General features: G+C 36.5%; 1 protein-coding gene across 4 annotated transcripts; it reads left to right on the top strand.

Moving 5' to 3' along the window:
• Positions 1-1,396: 1,396 nt before the first annotated feature.
• Positions 1,397-24,428, top strand: Shaw (Shaker cognate w). Of its 4 annotated transcripts, XR_003656567.1 has the most exons (9): positions 1,397-1,554; positions 2,036-2,246; positions 9,169-9,286; positions 16,499-16,693; positions 18,194-18,874; positions 19,671-19,806; positions 20,173-20,301; positions 21,711-21,965; positions 23,338-23,506. XR_003656567.1 is itself a non-coding variant. In XM_028315991.1 (8 exons), exons 2-8 carry the CDS (start codon positions 2,038-2,040, stop codon positions 23,730-23,732), a joined length of 1,863 nt encoding a protein of 620 aa, XP_028171792.1. In that variant the 5' UTR covers positions 1,397-1,554; positions 2,036-2,037; the 3' UTR covers positions 23,733-24,428. The 4 variants fall into 4 exon arrangements, 3 of the variants coding, with proteins under 3 accessions (XP_028171792.1, XP_028171794.1, XP_028171793.1); XM_028315991.1 differs by lacking the exon at positions 21,711-21,965 and having other exon boundaries at positions 23,338-24,428; XM_028315993.1 differs by lacking the exons at positions 20,173-20,301; positions 21,711-21,965 and adding an exon at positions 22,435-22,511 and having other exon boundaries at positions 23,338-23,430.
• The last annotated feature ends 1,252 nt before the right edge of the window (positions 24,429-25,680 follow it).

Raw genomic sequence — 25,680 nt, 5'->3', positions numbered from 1 at the left:
TTTAATGTTATGTTACCTACACTACCTACTTATACATTAAATGACTTCGTGACAAAATGAAAATTTTAATTTTGCAAATTAATTTAGTTAAAGGTTTTCCTATCGAAATCATTTCTTTCGTGACAACCTTGATCGATCGATCGATCTTGTTTTCCATTTGTCAATAAGCGGTAACCCTGCAAAGCTTTTGGTGTCAGTTTTTAGGGAAAAACTGAGGCGTATAACGGCCTGAAAGCGGTCTGGCTCTGAAATACTCTGTTACTTTGCAGATACAACAGCTCAGAGAGAACAGCTAGGTTATTAATAACCATGAGTTAGTAATATTTTTTCATGTACAGTCGTATATACGTATTTTGTTACAAAATCGCCCTTAGGATAACTATCTTAGGGGCCACTTTATTTTGATGTGCTGCTGCCCGTTACTTTACGTACCTTTGAAACTTTCCTAAAAATGCGAGTAACTCGCGAGGATTTTGAACGAATTTTTTAAAATTTTCATTTACAAAAATATGGGAGCTAGTAATTTATTTTTGTCTTCATTTTACAAGCTTATACAAACTCTCATTTAATGTTTGCCCCGTGTAAAGATGCTGTTCAAACACGTTTCCAACAAAGGAAAATAAGTGCAGGTTCATGAAAGCATTCAAAGGATTTTAGGAGGGTTTTAGCAAAATCCTCGGTGTACGGGTCAGACTATTTTATGCGCGGGTAGTTTTAGAGGAATTTTTTAACAAGAAATATTTAAAATATCCGTTAGAGATTCGAGTCGACGCTGCGAACGTAGCGAACTTTGGCTTGGAACTAAATATTGGGGGAGCCATACGTTGCAAGGACAAAGTAAAACTGAATTTCCCAAGTTAGAGCTGAAGGTCAAATCAAAACGTATTTCGTACGTTCAAAAATGTAATAGGAATTGATTGATTTTGACGAAATATAAACCAAATCTTATCTATCTTAAAACCATAAAGGTAAAATCAATACGCCTAAGTAGTGTCTAGATCAGACACTTCATCATCATCATCATCATTTCAGCCACAGGATGTCCACTGCTGAACATAGACCTCCCCCAATGACTTCCACATTGCACGGTTGGTAGCGGCCTGCATCCAGCGCCTTCCTGCTACCTTTATCAGGTCGTCAGACACTTACCTACGTCTTAAGTTTATAAATTATTATGCTCTTGTACAATCGGCCACAGTCCCAGCTACCCATTTCTGGTAATGCCGTCTCGTTCTATCGCAAAGAATCACAATTGAATGAGAGCGAGAGAAAAACCTCATGTCTTATTAGGACAAGTACTAGTTTTTCTCCCATTCTCAAAAACGTTTTCATCGAAAAAGTCTCGCTTTTGTTTGTCAGCTTCTAAAACATCCTTGGACTGAATTGTAAACCTTTGTCCCCAGGATTCTCTCCCCCACCAGCAGCGATGAGCCCAAACGCGAGGCGGAGCAGACTTGAGAGGGACTACATCGAGGTCATGCGGAGGAGGGGCCAGAGTCGGTCACCGTAGCATCTCTGCTGGCTTTACATGTGGGGGTTGAGGGGAGACTGCAAGTGAGTTCAGTGTTTATTCAAGTTTAAGTGATATGGAAAATATAATATCTAAGACCAAGGTTTTGTTTACCAATATATCCTTGATTTGATTAGTTAAATATTGAAACAATAGGAAACAGATTCACTGCGAAGTAATTTTTGGCGTAAGTTGATTTACAGAAGAAGCATCAGTTTAGTCACACAGTCCGCATAACGTTAATCAATTAATTATCTTATCTTAACACACGAGCTCTGTGAATGAAAAAACAGAGGCAAATCCGAAGAAGAAGAACTTGATGATCAGTTGATCAGACTTACTCTTGTGAAGTTAAAAACGCTTTCGTCTTTACATCCTTTCTTCATTAATGCAGTAAAAATGTTAGTGTTATACATCTATTGAATTTGAATTGTAACTCAGAAAAATATCCGAAACCTTGTCAAACCTTCTAAGATTCCCTTTGCAATACTTCCTATTCTAATCAAAATATTTTCATTTGTCCAGAAATGAATCTCCTAAACATGGACGCGGAGAACCGCGTGGTTCTCAACGTGGGGGGGATCCGGCACGAGACCTACAAGGCCACCCTGAAGAAGATCCCCGCCACGCGCCTCTCGCGCTTGACCGAGGCGCTGGCCAACTACGACCCCGTGCTCAACGAGTACTTCTTCGACCGGCACCCCGGGGTCTTCGCGCAGGTCCTCAACTATTACAGGTCAGTACTTGATATGTAAACCAGCAGTAGTCAGTCTACTGTCTCAAGGCATGGATCATTGTGCTTAGGGTCTAAGCGTAGGTCTTATACTATCAACTACGACCCCGTGTTCAACGAGTACTTCTTCGACCGGCACCCCGGGGTCGCGCAGGTCCTCAACTATTACAGGTCTGTACCTGATGTATAAACAGTAGTCTGCATCTACTAGCCTACTATCTCTAAGTAGAAAAGCTTGGAATTAACGCATAGGTCTTTATTATCAACTACGACTCCATGCTTATGCCAGCAACAGTCTACATCTACTAGCCTGCTGTCTCCACGTATGGATTGTGCTTGGGGTCTAAGCGTAGGTCTTATACTATCAACTACGACCCCGTGCTCAACGAGTATTTCTTCGACCGGCACCCCGAGGTCTTCGCGCAGGTCCTCAACTATTACAGGACTGTACCTGATGTATAAACAGTAGTCTGCATCTACTAGCCTACTATCTCTAAGTAGAAAAGCTTGGAATTTACGCATAGGTCTTTATTATCAACTACAACTCCATGCTTATGCCAGCAACAGTCTACATCTACTAGCCTGCTGTCTCCACGTATGGATTGTGCTTGGGGTCTAAGCGTAGGTCTTATACTATCAACTACGACCCCGTGCTCAACGAGTATTTCTTCGACCGGCACCCCAAGGTCTTCGCGCAGGTCCTCAACTATTACAGGTACTGCTGAAACTACTAGTATTCTTACTGCTTCAGCTAGCTTACTGTCTTCATAACTGAGTCCTATTTTATTTAGGGAAGATTTTAATAAGGCGTTTAAATAATGGTGCTTAGGCTCTTCTCATAGGTCTTATATTATCGTGTTCAACGAGTACTTCTTCAATCGGCACCCCGGGTTCTTCGCGCAGGTTCTTATACTTTAAGTCCTTATTAAAATTTGTTTATTGAATGTCCGTCGACTTCGCGTAGAGCCTATTACAGCTATAGTTATGAAGTCTATTACTTTTGCTCATAGTCCTAATTTATTTATTGAAACCTTGACGTCTTCGCTATTCCAGGTACACTTACTAACTTTCTTATTTAGTTCTTCTGCACTAAGTGCCATTTTATTTAAGGTAGTTATTCTATTTGGGGTTTCTTCTTAGAGTCTTTGCATATGTCTTCAACTGCATAAAATATTACAAATACAAAAGAACTTGTTAGCTTTCTTCCATCTTATATTACAAAAACTATTGCAGCATTTACTACTCTACTTACCTCTGTTCTGAGCCCAATTTATATAAAAACTGTGATCTAGCAAAATTACGGGCAAATATTTACTGATTGACGTCACGTATCATCCGATACGATGCTACAAAGGAATGTTCAGCGATAATCATTGTGAAGTGTGTTCATAAATATAAAGTGGTTCGCAATCCACTCACAAAAATATCACCTACATAATACCCCTCTAGCTGTTTATTTTTCGTGTAGGATTTAAAATGTGCAATCCTCCAGCTGTATCTTTTTCAAGGGATTTGATAGAGATTGTTATAGTTAAAGTCACCATAAATTCTATTAGTAAGCGTCAACGGACCAAGTCACAATATTACGGTATTTCCCGCTTCATTTGAGCTACGAAATATTTTGCGCCCGCGCTAAAACCCGTTCAAAGTTTTCTAATATTCAGTTACAGTATCCGCCGCGTTCCAAAACTTTCTGCTCTTATTGGTGCCGCATATGAGTTCTTTTCAAATATGTTACAAACAAAGTATCATGTAGACTGTCTGTGACAATATTTACGAACTTTTCAAGTTTTTTCGTGTTATTTTTGGTTTTACTTAAAATTGTGACATCAATGGAGATTTGGCTAGCATTTTTATGTTTATTTGTACACATTTGAATGTTGTTTACAGAAATTTCAGTTATAATACTACAACGTATATGAAGTAGCTATTCAAAACACACTAAACCTGAAAATGTGAATTTTTTTAAACTTGATCAAGTTAATTCCACCAACTCACTGTCCACTGCGGAACAATGCTGCTCCCCCAATGCTTTCCATGCTGCCCGGTTGGTAGCGGTCTGCGTCCAGCGCCTTCCTGCTACCTTTGTCGTTGGTGTGGCTGTGGGTAACCAGTCAGATAAATAAATGTTAGATGATAATTTCCTTTTCAATTAGATATTATCTTTTTAAAAGAGAACTCTAATCTTGGGTTTTAATCAAAGTAATGAAACCTTCACCATCAATGAGATTATATGAGAGTTATTAGATAATTGGATGCCATATAAACCCCACTTACAAATATCAATTATAAAGTTTCGCTTCAAAGGCCCTGATAAATTGAAAACGAACTAATCTTTTGATTAATGTTTTGTTAATACTTCAAAATTAATTACTTTCTAATAACGTATTATGGTTTTGATAAGGTTTAATTAAAATTAATGGTGGGATTATTTTGGTAACGAAAATATTTATGAAGGGCTTTGAATGAAATAAAAGAGGCTAGAACTGGCTTGAAGCCATAATCTTTTAAGAAATCGCTTCTTTGACAATTTAAAGGATTGTAGCCGCCGGCGACCACAGTAAAATCGTCTTCGAATAGAAACAAAGAATGTTTGCAGCCGAAGCCACAAGCAACTTTCAGCACAGAAACACCACATTGGTCATCATAATAGAAACAGGAATGTGGCCCTGACAAGAGACACGCGGACGTGGGCGTTGGTGATGCTGCTTGGTGACAGTGGTGCGAGCGGTGCTGGTACTGCGATGAGGGACGGTGCGACGTGCAGTGGTCACAACAAAACAGCTCTTCTCAGAGCTATGCAACGGCTCTTGTCAGGGCCACATTCCTGTTTCTATTATGATGACCAATGTGGTGTTTCTGTGCTGAAAGTTGCTTGTGGCTTCGGCTGCAAACATTCTTTGTTTCTATTCGAAGACGATTTTATTGTGGTCGCCGGCGGCTACAAGATCATATTCGATAGTCACACCACGAGTGCACAAGAAAAGCTGCAATGCGGGAGGAATGGCGACGGATTGTGCAGCTTACCACTTTGCCAAATGCCAAGAGTGCTACGAAGAAGAATTCGGCAGTAGACGTTCTGCTGATGATGATGATGGCGATGATGGTGATAATGATGATTACAATTCATTTAAATTGCTGCAATAATAACTTTGCCATTAGAAAGTAGACAGAATCGATAGTCTACAAGACCATACGAAAATAAGTATAAAAGATACTGCTTTTCGTTAAAGCAAAAAAATCATTTCCACCATCACAAATTGAATGAAACGAACTTTAATATGACGGAATATTTCCACGAACATCAATAGGTACCTTTACAAATGGCCTCATAAAGTCGTCCAATACAGAACGCGTTCGGAATACGCAATAATGGTTCGTCATTTTGTACTTAAGGACATTTATATTGAATGCCTTAAAATATTGGATGAAAAGCGTCTGCATTTTTAGGGTTCCATAGCCCTGACAAGGAACCCTTAATACTCGTAGTTTCGTCATGTTTGTCTGTCTTTTCCATCAAAAATCTGGAAAAATTCATGATAATAGTGTTTTCATAAACTTTTCAGGAAAATTATAACGGTTAAGATAGATCAGTGAGTAATAGTCGTTCAACATTGTAATAGAAAAAATATGAATTAGTAGTTGCTTGTTTATAACGTGTAAAACGTTGCATTGAAAAACAAAACATAAAAAAGTAACGACGGGCAACTACGGAACCCTACACTGCGTGTCACACGACACGCACTTGGCCGGTTTTTCTTATAACCGTTTTGCCTTGAGCGCGAAGATTTAGTGGGAAACACGGTGTTTATCAAGGCAGCGGGTCTTTGTGACGTGGGAATAAAAAACGTTATTTAGAGAAATTTATAGGCACGGTAAGCTGTGAAGATTTGCGGCACAAAAGGGTGGATTTAATATTAGGTAGGTATAGATGAGAGAGAGATAAAATTAAATAATCGAGGTAATAATACTTGTAGACTACGTTAGACTGTAGTTAATTAAAGCCTGTTAGGTTTATTTTGTTCTACTAGATACAAGTTAAATGTACAGTCACGGAATGAAAAGGTTCGTCAGTTTTCAAATTGATTCCTTCAACGAATCGCGAACACATATTACCTTTTGAAACTATGTTACAGAATAATCTCGAGTTAGAGAAAATAACCTTTAACTGTTCGTCAGTAAAGTTCAAAATTATTGATCAAAGTTGTTTGACGATTTATCTTGCCAAGAAGATTATTATGATTGATAAACTAAAACCTTCTTGTTGGTTCAACCTGCCATTATTATTTCTATTAAATAAAAAAAACTATTGTCAATTGGTCAATGTCATCATTGCATTGCACTGATGGGATAGAAAAATAAACAAGCAAAACCTTATTCGTCAGCAAACGTCATATTTATTTAAATGTTAGCAGCACTGTTTCTTGCACGGTTATGTTGGCAGGTTTGACTCTTACAGTACCTAGTGCAAGCGAAAACCGACACTAAGGTGACGAACCTTTTCATTCTGCGACTGTACATTTAGCTTGTAGATCCATCTCACTAATTAGAAAAAATATCTAAAAATATGTCTTATATTTCAAGATAGAATGTTGAACAGTTATTATCGATGTTACTTATTGTGACTTGGAATAAATATCAAAAAATATTATATTTGTTTGTATATTGCGACATCTGAGACCAAGGCACATTTGGGTCGCTGAACTATCGGAGTATTTCAAAGGACAATTAATTGAACTGTATCACCCACAAGGTGGACCGACGACCTCATAAAGGTTACAGGAAGGTGCTGGATGCAGGCCGGTACCAACCAGGTGGTGAAAATCATTGGGAGAGACTTTATGTTCAGCAGTGGACTCCCTATGGCTAAAATGATGATGATCTTAAGTGACAGTCATTTCACGCTTGACAGTTTCCTATTTCATCTCAGTCTGTTTAAAGCAGTTGTAACTAATTTGGTTTACGTCAGTTCAACTTTGTCCTGCTAACAATGTAATCTCATCTTTAACAACCAAATACTTTACAGCAGCACATTAGACTACACAATTCTGTTGCAAGATAGCACTTATTCCCAGCCCATGAGATGCCACGGTGGTAAGCTTGATGTGATACGAATAGGGTTGCCAGGCGTCCGGCTTTAGCCGGACATGTTTGGCTTTTTAGGGACTTTTCCGGCCAAATATTGCCTTGTCCGGCCTGTCCGGCTTTTGTTAGGCTTTTTATTTGGTTGCCGCGCCAGGCGAAAGTCGTGCCACAGAATCATATGAAGTGCGCATGCATGAACGCATCATGATGTTGATTAGCAACCGATGATGATAGTAGGTACTCACCATGAGCTAACACTAATTGCACCCCCCCCCCCCCGTCACATGTCCGGCTTTTAGGGTAAAATGTCCGGCCAAATGAAGCACAAAGTCCGGCTTTTGTGATTTTGGACCTGGCAACCCTAGATACGAAGAAAGGGCGCGAACAATCGATAACGCGGTCAGATTAGGCGAACGTTTATCAAATGAGGCTCTTGGGTGAGAAAGTGCCGCTTTCAACACTTTATCATGCGTTAAAGTAATTGGAGATGGCAATTCTGTTATCATTCTTTATGAGAATAAGAGAAGAGTAGAAAGGTTTATTTACAAGAATATTAGCTCCTGCCTAAACATGAAATTAATGACAAAAATCAACGCAACTACCCCCCGATATAATTTTAGTTAGACTCCGTCTTAGTAGGTATATTTAGAGGAAAATTGTTAAATTGTTACATTACTAACAAACCATATTTATTTTATTTTCGAATCTACTTGTACCTAACAGAATTTTGCAGATGATGATTATGAATTAAGTCTTGTGAGACTTAATTCATAATCATTTACCTGTGGGTAACTAACCTAATCCCAATAAATGTGTATCTACTTTAATGTGAAATTTATTTTCTTTTTCACATTGAAACCTTTCTAGAAATTCCAAAATAGCGCTGGGAAACCGAAAATAGCCCAAATCCGAGAACGTGGGTTCGAAGCCCGCCGCCACTGGATTATTGTGGTAAATCCACTCGTAATACAAGCTTAATATTTAGTTTACCACGAGAGGTTATCGGGACTAACAACATTTGGGCAAATGCAAAAATGCCTGCTATAAGTAATTTTAAATTACTTAATTGAGCTTACTAGTCTCTCATATTTGTGGATCCTCTTTACCCAAATGGGTTTTCTGTTCTCCTCTCTTTGTGGCGCAAATAGCCGGGGAACTTTGCTGGAACAATGAGGCGGCAAGGACACGCTACAAATGTTCCATGTTCCATTATTTGTTCCTACAAAGGGCTGGCATTATGCTGGAGGAATGTTCAAATATTAAACATGTTAATCTGACGTTTGAAATGCGAGAAAGTCGAGAAGACTGTTTTGTTAAAAGGGTTAGATAATAAATGTTACAATTAAATAGCGCAGACAGCTTCAAAGCCTAGCTAGCAGCTAACTTATTAAAATTAAAGTTGCTTATCAAAACACAGAGCCACGATTCGATTCCAATATTGGATACAAACATTCATCACACCCTAGGTGGGTTGATAACCACCTAAGTGTGAATTCCAGTTGTAATATTCAAAAGCTAGAATAGCTGAAAGGTACCAAGATTATGTTCCGAAGGATTAAGAGAAGAATATCGGTATAATACACACTTGTGAAAATAATGTGTTAGCACGAAAACCGATTCTTTGTTAGGCTGTAGTTAATTTATCTACATTTATCTATTTAGAAAGTTCTATCATCCTATCAAAGTTACATCCTACCTACCTTCTGTGACAGGTTAAGTTTTGACTTGTAATAGAATTTTAGCTGAAATCTAAGCTCTTAAATTATTGTCCCTTAAATTATTTTCCTGTAATCAATATTTTTATGTACTAACATTTATTAATTTTTACTTTTATCCCTAGGACCGGCAAGCTCCACTACCCCACAGACGTCTGCGGGCCTCTCTTTGAGGAGGAGCTGGAGTTCTGGGGGCTGGACGCCAACCAGGTGGAGCCTTGCTGCTGGATGACCTACACACAGGTGAGGGCATTGGACTATACCACTTGTGGTAGAGAAAATATGGTACATTATCTCGAGCAAAAATGGTACATTATCGTTCTGCTGACTTGGTGCTTTTTCGATCTAACATCGAAACAAACTTGATGACTTAGGCTGAGTTGCACCACCTAACTTTAACTATGGCGAAAACAGTGCTGTTTGTATGGAGTTTGACAGATTTTTGACGTTTGTCAAAGTTATAGTAGGATGGTGCAACCCAGCCTTACCTATACACAGGTATGATCATTTGATCATTGAAATACAGCACTTGTGGTAAAGAAAATATGGCACATTATCGTTCTGACATGGTGCTTTTTCGCTCTAACATCGAGGCAAACTTGATGACTTACTTCTACACAAGCATGATCATTGAAATAAAGCACGTGTGGTGTAGAAAATATGGTGCGTTTTCGCTCTGACATCGCGGAAACCTGGATGACAATACAGAAAGTTCATTGGAATAGAACACTTGTGGTAGCACAAATATGGTGCTCTATTACTCTGTCATTGCACTAACTAGTCCAAGATTACATAGAGACGCGCCGTCGAGACCTTACTAAGAAGTGATAGCATTGATGAATAATTTCTGTTGTAACAAATTAACATTGGTTTAGTTTAAAATATTGACGTTGTCATTGGTGACGCTCTTCCTAACTACACAACTGTGTTTACACACAATGGATATAACTATACGTTCTGGGTTCTATTCTAGATTGGTTGCCATTTTGGTTCAAAAAAAATATTTTAGGTAGCTATTTTACTTTAGTGTGAACAAACACAATCTGATGAACCAAAAAAATTTTTTCTTTCTTTCTTTTAAAATCTTATTTTCAGCCACATCATTACCATAACTTGAACCACTCAAATTTTTAAAAGACATTCTTGTTCAAAGCTCGAAATCACTCGCTTTTAAATTACCCACAAACAAGTAAATTGTAAGAACAACAAAAAGAAACAAATATCTACTCGTAAAACCGTATTATCTCCCTTCTTATATTTACCCAACTTTTCAGGAACGAATATCACTTTGCTCTTTGCGTGTTTACGTATAAAAAACGAAACGAATGGCACAAAATTTAATTAGGCCATGAGATACCTACTTTTCCGTCACAGTATTATCATGAAAAATAAAGTGTCTTTACAGCAGTTTCCTGGCCATTTTTATATGGTTTAACAATTAGTTTTTATAAATAGCTTGGATTATTTTTAAAGAAAAGCGTAATAAGAAAGAGGGAAATTACATAAATATAATATTTCACGGGGAGTATTTTTCAACGTCGTTTTTCTAAGGCACACTGAGCAATTTATTTTCATTTCTTTACATTTTTATCAAGCATATAATGTACTGTAATGTAGTGTGCTGTTAACAGGGACAGTTTTTCTCACTCAACTCAACACAAACAAACTCAACTCTGTTATTTGAAACATTCATTCAAAATTTAAATTAAGTTTGTGAGAATAGATGGATGTTTGTTACACTTTCACGCAAAAACTATTACAACTTACATAAGGGGCATTCCACGCGAAGCGGGCAGGTAAAAAAAGTCGATGTTTCCGATTTCAGTATTTTTGTAATATAATGACTAGTTTAAGAGTTATGGGTCTTCGAAGTTTTCGACAACCGGTTGGCATGCAGTACTTCAAAGCCGATTATGGAGTCATAAAATTATATATTAAAATAATTAAACCACGGGATTTATTACTTCATTTACCGTGCTTTTTAACTGTATTTTTGGAAACGAAAAAAAAATTATTTTTTCCCAAAAAAAAATGCAAATTAATTTTTTTTCCTTGATTTTCACAAAGTTCGACCCTTTCGATTTTTTTAATTTTTTTTTATTTAAATAGCTAATATTGTGTAGAACATTCATGCCAACTTTCAAAGTGGGCGTGGAAGTGGATTCGGAGCTAGACTGAAAATACTGCCGAAGGGTGGCGTCCAGCGCCGCGCCGTCGCGCTGCCGCGCCTCAAGCCCGCCGCCTGTGCGCGTTTAGTTAAACTGACAAGCAAATAAAATCACTTTTGACGGAATGTTTTGTAGATTTTTAATAACATCAAGACATTTTTAATACCTATTAAATACTAAAATACGTTATAAAATAAAGTAGTAGTAGTAGATAAAGTTGCGTTTTTCCGTATCGTGAAAAATAAATTACATTACTCGTAACTGTGAATATTTCCTAACAAAAATAGAATGAGCTGTTATTTTTATACCTTTCGAGTTACAAAAGGCGATTATGTGGGAGGCAGACGGTCGTCAGTGCTTTCATCCTATTCCTATGAAATTAAGTGGCTCATAATAATTTTTAGATATAATGAATACTAGACCTTTCATTCTATCTAGTCTTTTGAAAGGTCGTAAATTATTGGTAATTAGAAGATATTGTGGACCGGATTAATAGATCCACCAGTTAATTTAGGTCAGGACTAATACCCAGAACCGAACCGAACCGGCCGTGCCGCCCGGCATGTGCGGATACGCCATAACTAGGCTTGTGTAGTACATGTACTATGTACTAATAGGAAGCAATTCCTTTAATTAAGTGAACGAGAACGAACTATTCCGTCTTGGTCGTTCAAATCGGTCTTTTAGTTCACTTTAGTACAGCCGATCACTAATGAATAGGTGTGAACGAGACGTGAAATTGGTGACAACCGCGCGCGAGCGAGATGGATTCGGCTCTGTGAGTGTGTAGCGAGTATTTTTCGATATTGGACCATAAATGCATATGAATAAAGACTTTTTTCGTTCGATCTACCTAATAGAATCAGTGTACTAAAATGTGCTAGTTAATAGTACTAGAAGACCGAACTAGTTCATTTGACCGATTTTCGGAGTTCGGAGCGATCCTTTCAGTGTCCGAGTAAGAACAAGCCTGGCCATAACGTATTTTTTAGTATTTAATAGGTACTAAAAATGTATTGGTGTTATTAAAAATCTAAAAAACATTCCGTCAAAAGTGATTTTATTTGCTTGTCAGTTTAACTAAACGCGCACAGGCGGCGGGCTTGAGGCGCGGCAGCGCGACGGCGCGGCGCTGGACGCCACCCTTCGGCAGTATTTTCAGTCTAGCTCCGAATCCACTTCCACGCCCACTTTGAAAGTTGGCATGAATGTTCTACACAATATTAGCTATTTAAATAAAAAAAATTAAAAAAATCGAAAGGGTCGAACTTTGTGAAAATCAAGGAAAAAAAATTAATTTGCATTTTTTTTAGGAAAAAATAATTTTTTTTTCGTTTCCAAAAATACAGTTAAAAAGCACGGTAAATGAAGTAATAAATCCCGTGGTTTAATTATTTTAATATATAATTTTATGACTCCATAACGGCTTTGAAGTACTGCATGCCAACCGGTTGTCGAAAACTTCGAAGACCCATAACTCTTAAACTAGTCATTATATTACAAAAATATTTGGTACACGTATCAATAATATGTATAAGTAGAACATACTCAAATATTACTGAAATCGGAAACATCGACTTTTTTTACCTGTCCGCTTCGCGTGGAATGCTCCATAAATTAATAATCCGAAAACCGTTAGTCCGATTCCAAATAAGTTGCTCAAAAACTTTTCATAAAACAAACTAACCGACCTTTGAAATCACAAAACTCGTTGAACCCATCAAACTAGATCTTCTAACGGCTTCGGTTTACGTCACGTTTCCAATATCACAGAACTTCGCAAGCGAATTAGTGACCGAAAGTTTTTACAGTCCAAAGTTGGCTCGTCTACGTCCAGTAACGACGGACACAATATGTTTGTGGGAAACTTTCGTAAGTGTACAAAGTTTGTGGTTATGTGAGAACGAAGACTGAAATCTGTCGTGACCCTCACTCGGCATGGGGTACACTGAAAATAAGTGTCGCCTTGGTCACCGTGGGCCACGGCATTTATGCTGAGTCGCGTCCCGTTGCAGTGGGCATCGTTATTATGAGCTGGCAATTCTCAGTTCACTCTTGTTTTTTTTTTTATTACCTGTTATGTCTGCCTATATTACATTATATTATGTACCAGTCTGTCTTTGTGTGATATCCTGTGTAATGTTTCTTTCTATAGCTTTTTATAAAGAAAAAAATCATTAAATTATTCTTTTAACCACATTATCTCTTGGTCTGATCCATCTCAACTGATGGAAAGTGATGATCTGGCTGAAGGTGAACCCTCACTTGAAATCCTTAGCCACGCAGGAACTGGCTATCTTAGCTTACATACTTATGAGTAGATACGATGGTGATAGCTAGACAGAGCAGAAAAAACGGAATCGTTCAAACTAAATTCTAAAAGCAACAAAAGTCAATAGCGCGAATATATTGAAAACTAAAACATTTTAATTCATTAGTTAAACCGACTGTTCAGCTAAATCGGATTCACTATTCAAACAATCAGGACACAGAATCAATGAATAGCACCCAGATAAATTTTAAATGAGTTTCCCATGCAATTTGTCATGTTTTGGCGGTAATCCTACAAATCCGATCGTCTATTTGATTAACGCTGTTTCACGGATGATTGAATGCAGTTGAATGTTGTAAAAAAAGGTTAATGACTGCTGGAAATATTGTACTTAAGCTCTTTTCCTGTTTTAAAAGGTTAATGACTGGTAGAAACATTGTACTTAAGCCCTTTTTTTAAATCGACAGGCAGTGGTGACTCAGTTTGTTGCGGTGCTTCTTCTCAACACGTCTTGCCAATTTTTTGTCTCGAAGCGCTACCGCGATGATAGGGCAAAAAATAATGAGACAAATAAAATTTGTCGATTTGCAAGTAGTACTAATTTAATTACTTAGACCAAAAAATTTAATTATTTGATTTGATACAAAAATAAATTACTTGTAGGTATAATAGTACCTGACAACTGCAAACATGGTTAACATAATTAAATTAGTTCGTTAACGTAACAAATGTATTCTTTCCATTAAATTTTCAGTGGCTGGGCTTAATTAGTATAAAACTCAAAGAATATAAAGTGTTATATGAATTTGCTCTCGGCGGTCCGTCCGCAGCACTTTCATTTGCATTTTGCATTAAAAATGTAATTAACTTCGCAATGAGCTTTATAAAATAAATGTAGACTTTATTCATTTATACTTCATTTGGGGAACGCGGAATCATTGATACTGTTTCTGTTTTTAAAATGTTAAATAAATACAAAATTGCATTCCAGTTTAACTAAAACAAAAATCATATTGTCTCCGTAAGGGCTGGATCGATTTTTAAAGGACTTTAATTAGTTATAGGGTTGGGTGACAGACAAAACCTGAAATAATATCTAAACTTGCTCAATCACAGAAAAATCTCCCTGAATCATCAGTTCTATATTGTATGTTTTATTTTGTATTCTGCCTATATTGTGTATTGTGCCAAATAAACAATATTCTATTCTATTCTATTCTATTCTATTCTATTCTATTCTATTCTATCTTAACTATCCTACAAATTATTTATTGTTAGAAATTCTAAAAAGATCCAAAGCGAATGCAAATTCAGAAATAGATACAGAAAATTGACAGCTAATCGTCGATTCGCCAGAACAGATAACAAACATTCGGTTAGTCTATAACAATATACAGACAGACAAAAAATCTGCCGTCCCACTTAAACAGCGCCATTTTGTGTAAAAATATTTTCGTTTGAACACCCAACTGAGCGGATTTTAAAATTCAGGTAGATTAAAACCAAATATTGGTAAAGTAGGTAACGAAAATTTTATTCGAATTTGCTTAATCGCTGGAGTAATAATCCTAATGGTTAAACGGGGGTTAAAAAGATTTCAGAAATATCATTTTAAAATGCAAATGAAAGTAAAAAATAATTGCTTTAGGTACATTTTATCTACATAATTATTGGTATTTTTGGAGTTAGAGCAAATAAAGCTGATTAATTAAATTTTATTATTTCCAGATAATATGAGATTAAAGCATTGTTGCAAGAGAAAAAATGTAAAAAGATCTACTTCGTCATACAATTTTATTGTGACTCAAGTAGTACAATTTTAACCCGTTCTGTGTTCGTTGATAAAAAGCTGACATGGCCGAAAATTTTACAGCGTGTGAACAACATTTACAAAGTCATAACCGTGAATTATTCGTAAACGACCTGACAGCGTTTTCATAAAAACAGTTAAAGGAAATATAGCATCCTTTTCGTCCACTATATCACGGTGAATGGCAAGGTAAATGCGTTGTAGCTGCGATTCAAAAGTTGTGAACTAAAATAAAAACGTTTATTAAAAAAAACTATTTATTTAAGACCTCGGGAACACAAGGTAAAGGAGAAAAACATAAATCATAAAATAAAAACATAAGCTGCTAAAAAGGCTACTCGCTTATCATTATTTAATGACTTTAATGAACAAGTGTCCAGGGACAGAAATCAGTGGAAGGCTGAAGAGGAGGCCTATGTTCAAAAACGAACCTCTCGAAGACTGATATAGATAAATAGATAAAATAAACAATATGGGTAAATGTTTCCGTGTATGAACATGATATTTAATAACAGTTTTATTTTTATTTTTCACCGGCGATACATAGACCTAACCTATTAGACTTCGCAATAAAACTCATGTGTCACATGCAAAAAACAATTCGATGTTCGAATGCCAATTAAAATTTCCCCTTTGTTTCCGCCATTGAGAATAATAACGTTAAAAACATCGCGTCGGTTCGCATTCGAATGCGGTTTTGTTTCATTCAGATTTCAATTTATTTAATCATTTTATTTATTTACTACGATACCATTTACGTTCCGTATTTTGTATTTTAAACATAGATCACGTAGTACTGGAAAACGCGGCTTGAGTAAGCAAGGCAAGCGCCTCAGATTTATTTCGTTTTAGCTGAATGACGTCTACTGCTGAACAAAAGTCTTCCCAGAGATTTCTACAACGAACGGTCATGCGATGCTTGCATCCAAGTTCTTCCCGTGAACTTCACCAATAATAATTATTAAAGCCAAGTTTTTTGTTGAAATGGCAGATAAAAAAACTACAAGAAGAGAAAAAGCCCCAGAATTATCATTTATGAGATTTATAAGCCCTTATTTTCTTACCCCATTCCAAAAAAATATTGACAGAGAAATTACTAACAATCCCATTAACCACTCGTGGTAAGATAAATAATCTTGAGTTACAAGAGGATCAAACATAGCCCGTAACTGTCCAAGTCTTTTCAAATGTAATTTTCCCCACAGCACCGAGACACCCAAGAGACCCTGGCAGTCCTGGACCGGCTGGACCTGGACACGGAGAAGCCGTCGGACGAGGAGGTGGCGCGCAAGTTCGGCTTCGAGGAGGACTATTACAACGGCACCGTCTCCTGGTGGCAGCAGCTCAAGCCGCAGATGTGGTCGCTGTTCGATGAGCCGTATAGCTCTAATGCTGCTAAGGTTGGTTTAATAAAGCTGATCATCATCATCGTCAGATCATTTATACTCAACTACAGGTGGATGACTCTATCTATGAGCGCTTTCACATTAGGGCGTTAGAAGCGCGACAGCAGAGCGGCAGAGGATTTTTTATAATGTGAAGGCATGCATCCGCCGTCATATAGTAAGTATGAAATTATCGACAGCGCGTCTGCTGCGCGTTTGTCGCGTTGCTAAAGTCGCCTAAATATGAAAGCGCTCTTTGTGTAGGTGCACACTGAGCGACACGCGACAGCGACAGCTCGGCGACTTAACGCCTATTCTTGTATTGTAATGTTGTCATGTATTAGCTTGTCACCACGACAGAGTCGCGGAGCCACTGCCTGTCGCCCATTGTGCGCCTACACTATGTGGTCGCTTTTCAATGAGCCTTACAGTTCTAAAGTTGCTAAAGTTAGTTTATTAAAGCTGATGATCGTCGTCATCAATTAATCATTTAGTCCCCACTGCTGGAGAATGAGCTTCTCTCTATTGTTTAGCTAGTTTGATAAAAAAATAGAGTCCGACTTCACCTTGGATTCGATCACAAGATAGCATATTTTGTGTACGACAAACATAACTTTAAAAAAATAGGTTTTAATGATACGGAAGAATCTACAAAATAAGATCCAGTCATAAAAATCACAACGAACACAATAATAACAAAAGACCACTACTCCCGAGAACTTTATCACTCACTGTAATACTAAAAATTCTCACAGATCCTGTAACAATCTTGGCGAAACTTTTAATAAGATTTCGAGTCCAATTTCATACAACTTTCTTAAAGAAAACCAGTAGTATTTTGAAAGTGCCAAGTAATGTTAATATCTGAGTTTTAACTCACTAATTCTGAACAACTGATTATTCAAATGAATAATATTTTAAATATAAACAGACCGAGAAAATAACTAAGATAATAAGCGTGGATTTTGAAGATATCACCGAAAATGCTAATTAAAACAACCATCTGTTTTAATGTCTTGAACCGAGTATTTTGCAAAGTAAAATTAAATGCTAAATTGTAATCCTTTTACTTTATGAAGTGTAAAATATTGTAGAGCAATCTACAGGGGAGTTTGTCTAAGAGATGAACATTATAATTTAAATTTATGGTAATCAAAAATTTTCCTCTGGTGCGGTTAGGTCCCCGAGTTTGCGACAATCGTGAACTCGAGCCTTTATGGTGGGGGATTAACATAATTTATTCACCAGATGTAGCAATTTATGATTAAGAGTCTAGAAACGGTGTTATTTTATTACGTGTTCATTAATTCTGCTGATTGTTCATTAATTTTTCGGCACCTACCTTCGCGTGATCTTGATTTAAGATGAAGCAATTTAACGTTAAGAGAATCCTACTATGTTTCATATGGGAAATTCTAAGTTAGTTTTAATTTGAAATGTTCTTAAGTTAAGATAATACTGTACATAAATAAATACCTTAAAGAACTATTGTCTAATCAATAATTTTCTTTTCAGATAATCGGGGTGATATCAGTGTTTTTCATATGCGTCTCCATCATATCGTTTTGCCTGAAAACGCATCCAGACATGAGAGTGCCAGTGATTAGAAACTATACAGTGACAACCGCCAACCAAACCCAGAGCTGGGCTCTGGACAAAGTGCAGACGAACGCGCACGTCGCCTTCTTCTACATCGAGTGTGTTTGCAACGCGTGGTTCACTTTAGAAATCCTAGTCAGGTTCATATCTTCACCCAATAAGTGCGAGTTCGTCAAGTCATCTGTCAACATCATCGACTACATTGCAACGATGAGTTTTTACATCGACTTGATCCTCCAGAAGTACGCGTCTCACGTCGAGAACGCTGACATCCTGGAGTTCTTCTCCATCATCAGAATCATGAGACTATTCAAGCTCACGAGGCATTCCTCGGGGCTCAAAATTCTTATCCAAACCTTCAGAGCGTCAGCAAAGGAGTTGACGCTTCTGGTGTTCTTCTTAGTGCTTGGGATAGTGATATTCGCGAGTTTGGTGTACTACGCGGAGAGGATACAGACGAATCCGCACAATGACTTCAACAGCATCCCGCTGGGTCTGTGGTGGGCTCTGGTAACCATGACCACGGTGGGGTATGGTGACATGGCGCCCAAGACTTACGTCGGCATGTTTGTGGGTGCTTTATGTGCCTTGGCTGGTGTAAGTATATTAAAATTGCCTTCCAAAAGTTTCATTGTATTAGTTTTAAATTTTTGGACCAAAATGTAACGGTAATAAAACCGCAATTACGACTCATGAATTTCAAATCATACACCACTCAAAACATGAACCTTTTATGATTCAAGACAGCGAGACCTTTAGATATTTACATCGGGAATATAAAAATGGCACGACCAAAAATAATACTGACAACATGAAGGGCAATGTTGAATATTTTATACGATTTTGAAAGGTTTCGGCCGCAAAAGATCACAATTATTAGATACGGGTTAGAGTCTGATCGACAACAAATCAAAGTAAACCGTGACAAGTTATGTAGTTCTATTATGTGATTTGTTTCAATAAATATGCATTGCCTAATGTGCTGCTCACGTTGTACACACACTGCCACACTGTTAACTATCCATGTCCGTTTTTGCTCTTGCTCCAATCAAATGGTGATTCTTTGCGATACAACGAGATGACATGACTGGCAATGGGCAGTTAACACTGTAGCCAATAGTACATTAAGAATCTGAATTAGATCTTTGAAACCAATAGAGTAAAGTTAATAGTAATATTTCTGGATATCAGCCACGTTTTGGTCTAAAACCTTTGACTTATTTACCTATATCAAATTCGATAACAGAGTGATGAAGGCAATTAAAAATTTTGGTTTATTGTGTTTACTTATTGTTAAAACTGCATTTTGATATTGATTAGATAATATATTAGAAGCTGTCGCTGTTTTTGCTTAGTAAATTGAGTAATTTTCTAAATATTTATAAACCAACAGGTACTCACGATAGCCCTGCCCGTCCCAGTCATAGTGTCGAACTTCGCTATGTACTACTCCCACACGCAGGCGCGGGCCAAACTGCCCAAAAAGAGGCGGAGAGTCATCAACGTGGAGCCCACCAGACCTCCTATGCGTAAGTATTATGAAGTAACATCAATCTACGAATAGGAAAACTTCTAACTGCTATAAATTGATAATTATGTGAATTCTACGTCAACTATTGGTCATGATTTGTAACCATTGAAGAAATGAAAGATGTAGAAAAATTCTTCATAACAAGTTGTTATTGTCTGTACTCCTACGGATAAGGAAATAACAGATCATCATCATTTTAATGCTTACTTGTAACAGTCATGTTGATGTTGTTTTGATGTCATGATTAACTTTAACATTATCGCATGATGAAATTAACAATGTTAATAAACTTAATATCTTAACATCAGAATCGAGAACGTTCGATTCCAAGTCCCATATACCATGGCAATATTTACTTCTATAGGTACTCCTGGAGTCCCAGGCGCCCCCGGCGGAGGTCCCATGCCTCCAGGGATGGGACCCCAGGCCGTGAACCGTAGAATGAACGCCATAAAGACTAACCACCCCAAGGACATGATGGGACCCAACATGGGTAAGATGTTATAAGAAGTGGAAGCTATGAGTATGGAAATAGCGAATCAAGATGGTCTTTTACTTGTAGCTTTAGGAAAGTGCATTCAGAGATATCCTTATAAGATGAAAGGTACTGTCATTTTTTATTGAAAAACACAGATAAGTACTTTAAAACACATAATTACAGTTATCAATTTAAATTACAGTTAAATCAAACAACTTTTTAACTAAGAAGCAACTAAAGAATTTGGATTTTAATGTTAAAATCTTTGGATCAGATTTGTATTATTTTGAAATAACTGACGATTAATGATTATATTTGTACAAAGTTTTAATTTTGAACGATTTGAGTGCAAAATTTCCTGCAATAATAGAATAGTCGGATAATTTATCCAACTAACTGATCACTACCGTAGGATCAAAGGATCTCTCTGAATGAACACCAAGACAAATATAGTCCTTAGACGAGTACTATCAAAACATACAAATACAGAAAGAAACCTTACAGGCTAATTTGGTTGTGTAAATATTCCAAAGAAATCTACTCGTAAAATAAATAAATTAGTTTCTAAGGTTCCAAATGATCCACTTGTAGAATTGGCACAATAAGTGTTTGAAGTCACTATGTAGAATTAAATTAATAAAGTTGTCAAAATTATACGTCATTGGCAATCCAAGATATTTTTTCACTACACCTCTAAAAAGGAACTAAATTTTTAACTAATTTACTAACAGTTTTTGACACTAACAGACAGATAACATGATATTAAATAAGGATTAGTTTGATGTAAATGATAGTGATATTTTATTTCTAATGTATAAAACGATGTCTTGTACAATACTTACTTGCATTAGAAGTGAATTATCCTTAACATGGATAGATTTGATCAGTATTTATTAAATTCTGGAGTATTTTCTATCTAAATTGTAAAATATTTCTGTTCAAAATTATACTGAACAAATCTATTCATGTGTTCAATGCCAGTGTAAATTTTAAACTCACTTTACTAAACATAGAGATTACAATCCCAATGTTTCACTACACCAGTATTTCCCATAAGCGCACTAAGTTGTATGATAACTATTTTGATACAATAGCTTAAAAAGTTCTTGTTGTTGATTGCCAAGAAGTGTGATACAATAATAAAACTTTTATCCTGAAAAATAGAATACCCTACAGTTTGTTTTGATAGAGTGTCATATATTTAAAATGACACATCAAGTTTGTAAGTGATTTTTTCATGTGCCTTCATTCATGATCAGTTCGCCGACCACACATTTGTTGTAATCTTTACTACAGCCCTCTTCATAAATAAGCGACCTCCCATGACACTTTGCCTATTGGGATTGTTTTCTCTAACCTCGAGAACGGTCCTGAACTGTAACCCGTTACCATAACCGTAGCTTATGCAGTGTAATCGTCCACAGATGGAGATCGTAGCGAGCTTGAGGCTATGATCCAAACAACACCAAACAACTGCAAACGAAAAAATTTAAACATGCTTTAGACTACACCCTGCGGGTCTCCCCAAGGCTCAATATTACGCCTGCACACGGACTTAGCTTACAGGAATGCTACTAACTCTCTAGTCATCACATCATCATCATTCTTATCATCTTGCACAAGGCAATCTTCAGGCAGCACTGTGGAAACTCCTAGGTCGTTCGCTTCGTGTAAGGAAGGTTCGGGATTACTTTGATGATGTTGTGTGGAACCCCTTAGCTTAGCTTTGCCGCTTCGATGTCGTTGTAGATAGTGGTGTCTTAGATTATTAGTTACTTTAAAACTTGATTCACAATCCCTGCATAATAATATCCTTTATTAAATTCTTGATATGAATTTTAGAGCTATGTTATAAACAGAAACTCACTCATTGTATGAAACGTTTTGGTCCTTATTTTTTTCTTGCTTAATCATCTAGGTATTAATGCTACTTTTTATTTGATTCAAGTCAAAGTTAAATCAAATGTATTAAAATTGAAAACGGTTTTATAGATTGTGAATCAAAGTTTATGTGACTATATTCATTAGAACTTTATTTTTGTCTGTTTCCTGCATCATGTGGACGTCACATTTTATTTTGAAATTTTGGATTGTGCGTTATAATGTGCGTGTCCTTTAAGTTTTTAGTGACATGACGGCTTTTTTCAGGCTACAAAAAAACAACATGGGCATTAAACCAAAACAACATTACACCATCGGAACCATTGAAATCACAAAACACAGTGGTACACATTTGGTATTATGTACACTAACACATAAATGTATTGTGTATTTAGTTTGACCGTTTGAACTGTGCCGTTCATGTGTAATACTTTAGGTAACAAATATAGACGACATTCTAAATTATTAATATCGATTATCAATATTCAATTTCATCAATTATTCATAATGCATTTGCTTCTATTCTTATTCAACAGACATACTCTTACAATTGACCTACATTTTTGTCTCAAAGTGGTTAAAAATACCCAGACGTATTGTAAATAATATTGTAATACAATACAATCTAATGTTCCAAAGCCCATTCGCACAATGTAACTAAGTGAGACAGTAACTTCTTAAAATAAATCGATTAGACAAATTGTTTATCATTACAGATACTCGGTATATTGTATCGGTACCTCGTGTATATTTCAATATCTACATAACGGCACAGGAAATGGGGTCAAACTTAACAATTATATGTTTAGTTCGTAGACATCCCTAATCGTCGTGACCGGCTGTATTACTCACCATTATAACGCTTCAATTATAGAAAATTGTCTAGCAACAGCAATTTTAGATATTCTTGGTGTCGTATTTTATGTTTCATTTTTGTATTGTCCTGTTCTTAATTGATGTTGTGACTATAATCCCTTCTATGAACTCCCAATTTAATTATTTCTTCAAATATATTTTTGGAACTTTAAATACCTAACAATCGAGCATGCATTCGCATGTTTGTTTCTTCTGTTAAATAAACTCCTTTTTCAAACTCTTGATGTGGTCTTGATAATGTTTTCATTGATACCAGAGGTCAGATTAATTGATTTTGTCTTTTATTTCGAACAGTCGCAACCCTAATGCCGGGGATGGATCTCTCAGTGACAACGCGTCTGACACCAAGTCCTAGAGACATGAGTCCAGCTCTAGCCATTGCTCTACCAATGATGAAATCCGTCAACATCGTCCCAGCTCAGTGCTTCGATAACATGGCTTTCCACGGAGAGAAAACAGAAGATCGAGGCAGCGAGCACAGCAGCAAAACATCGAGTCGCCACGAATCGATAACCAGCGACAACACCGTTCGAGTGAACAACTACAAAAACGAAAGGTACATCGATAAAAGTGACGAGAAAACTGACGCTCGGACTCCGCTCTTGAGAGATCACAAAATCGAATCGTTGGACGAAACGAAGTTACGCGATAACAAGATAGAGAAACGGAAATCATCTGCTTCTACATAACAATCACTCATCGTCATTGTAAATGCTACTGCTAAATTAAACAAAACGAACGAGACCAATAGTACTAAGGTTTCTTTACTATATCATTGTCCTTTTCTTCTAGTGGTAAACAATATGAAATAGATAAGTTGGGAAATTATATAGAATTCGTACCCGACGTGCTTTGCAAAATCGTTTACGCACAAACTGTTGGTGACAAACAAAGCGAAGTGAAGTCAAGGAGTTATTAAATGCTCTATTATACAACACCTACCTTTAAGTGACCTTTTGTGGCTGTAGCTTTATTTTCCAAATCTTCTTTAGTTACTTCTTTAGACATTTTTGTTGAAGTTAATAAATAATTGATTTCAAAAACCTCGCACACACAAAGACACGTTGGTACAATTTCTATACAATTCCTTTCTGTCTACTTTCGCTATGTGAGATAAATATAAGATTGAAAAATAACGAAATTATTTGCGTCAAGTTTATGTTCTGCACGTCATAACGATGACGTTTTACTGCGTAGTCTTAATCTAGAACAATTTGAGATATACTGAAACTAAAGTGAGATAATGTATTTGCTTATGTAAGTGATTGTTTAAGTGTTTTGAATTTTGATGGCTGATGTCGACTGCTATAACACTGTTTACATGTATCAGGTTTTTCCAAATTTCAAAAAGATTTTGCTACAAGTGCACTTAAGTACCTACCTATATGCAGTAATTCAAATCATTTTAGCTGTTTTCAGGGCACCTAAGTATGTCCCAAATAACTTAGCTAACCCACCACTTTGGGACACCATATCGGTAGGTGCGGAGAAGAAGTGGCGTAAGAAACTCATGCCTGCTTTCACCATCAATCCCTAATTTTTAAGTGACCCCTATGAAAACAAAATTCCTGTTGTGTTACTATATGGGTCACTTAAAAATTAGGGATTGATGGTGAAAACGGACATTAATATGTCATGAGTGCGTACTAGGCAGTTAGTTATGTATTAATTTATATCCAGAAATCTGATAAAATTAACAGTCTGACATCAACCACCAAAGTCCTAACGCAAGTGGTGTAGGATTGCCTTTATAACAGTGCTAGATTCACACTTGTGGACTATAATTAACGTTTCGTATGTAAACCAGCATTCGAGGGCCGTGATAGATGTAAGCTAGCGTAAGTGTTTGGGCACTTATTTCACATACATGTTTATGAATAGATGCCTGTCACCAATTAGCTAAGTCACCTATTGCCACTTCAACATAGATTTTGGTTTCGTTGGTAAAATTTTGAAAAAGAAGATTAATTAAAAATAGGTTTTGAGATACTGAAAGACTTTGGCGTTTTGTATAAAAGGTATACCGAGCAAAACATAGGGGAAATTTTGCGAAGCTGAAAGAAGCCAAAATTGAGTTTAAAAAAGAAAATCATCTATGTATTTAACTAGTAAAATAAGATCACTATTGGTAAAAAGCCAGCAAGGAATAATATTTCTTAGTTTACTATAAAAATGAAAACGAATGAATCAAAATTCTAGTTGAAGTGGTAATAATCATTATTATAACCATATTGACCAGGATTCGTAAATAATAGATCGTACGTTTACTGTCCATTAGAGAACCAAGGAGGCTTGTCTAAATTACAAAGTTGTTTTTATGTACGAGTATTTTATTTGTCAAAAACTAAAAGTTATAACGTATTCTATTCAACAATAAGTTTGAATTTACTTTTTAAAATGATTACGAATCATAATGATCCACAAAATAAAACGCATTAATAAAAAAAACATTTGGATCTCAGTCATAATCAACAGGACTTTAATGCCAACAGAAAATATTAAATCACTGAGTGAAATTTTATACCACCATCGCATCATTGAATCAAAAGGTTTATCCATCATCCTTTGCTCTAATTAATTACCTGCATAAATAATGTAATTAACGGGGCCATTAATGCGCGTTTAATGTATTGCACG

The sequence above is a fragment of the Ostrinia furnacalis genome, unplaced genomic scaffold (assembly GCF_004193835.3).
Source record: "Ostrinia furnacalis isolate ACB-3 unplaced genomic scaffold, ASM419383v2 OfSCF5400, whole genome shotgun sequence".
In the NCBI taxonomy this organism is placed as follows: Eukaryota; Metazoa; Arthropoda; class Insecta; order Lepidoptera; family Crambidae; genus Ostrinia; species Ostrinia furnacalis.
The sequence above is the reverse complement of the archived record's forward strand: the minus strand, read 5'-3'. Positions and strand labels throughout refer to the sequence as shown.

Coding starts and splice junctions, on each gene's coding strand:
- Shaw (XM_028315991.1), top strand. CDS start 2,038: ATGAATCTCCTAAACATGGACGCGGAGAACCGCGTGGTTCTCAACGTG. Junction 19,807..20,172: donor GCCCACCAGACCTCCTATGC/GTAAGTATTATG, acceptor TTACTTCTATAG/GTACTCCTGGAGTCCCAGGC. Junction 20,302..23,337: donor CATGATGGGACCCAACATGG/GTAAGATGTTAT, acceptor TATTTCGAACAG/TCGCAACCCTAATGCCGGGG.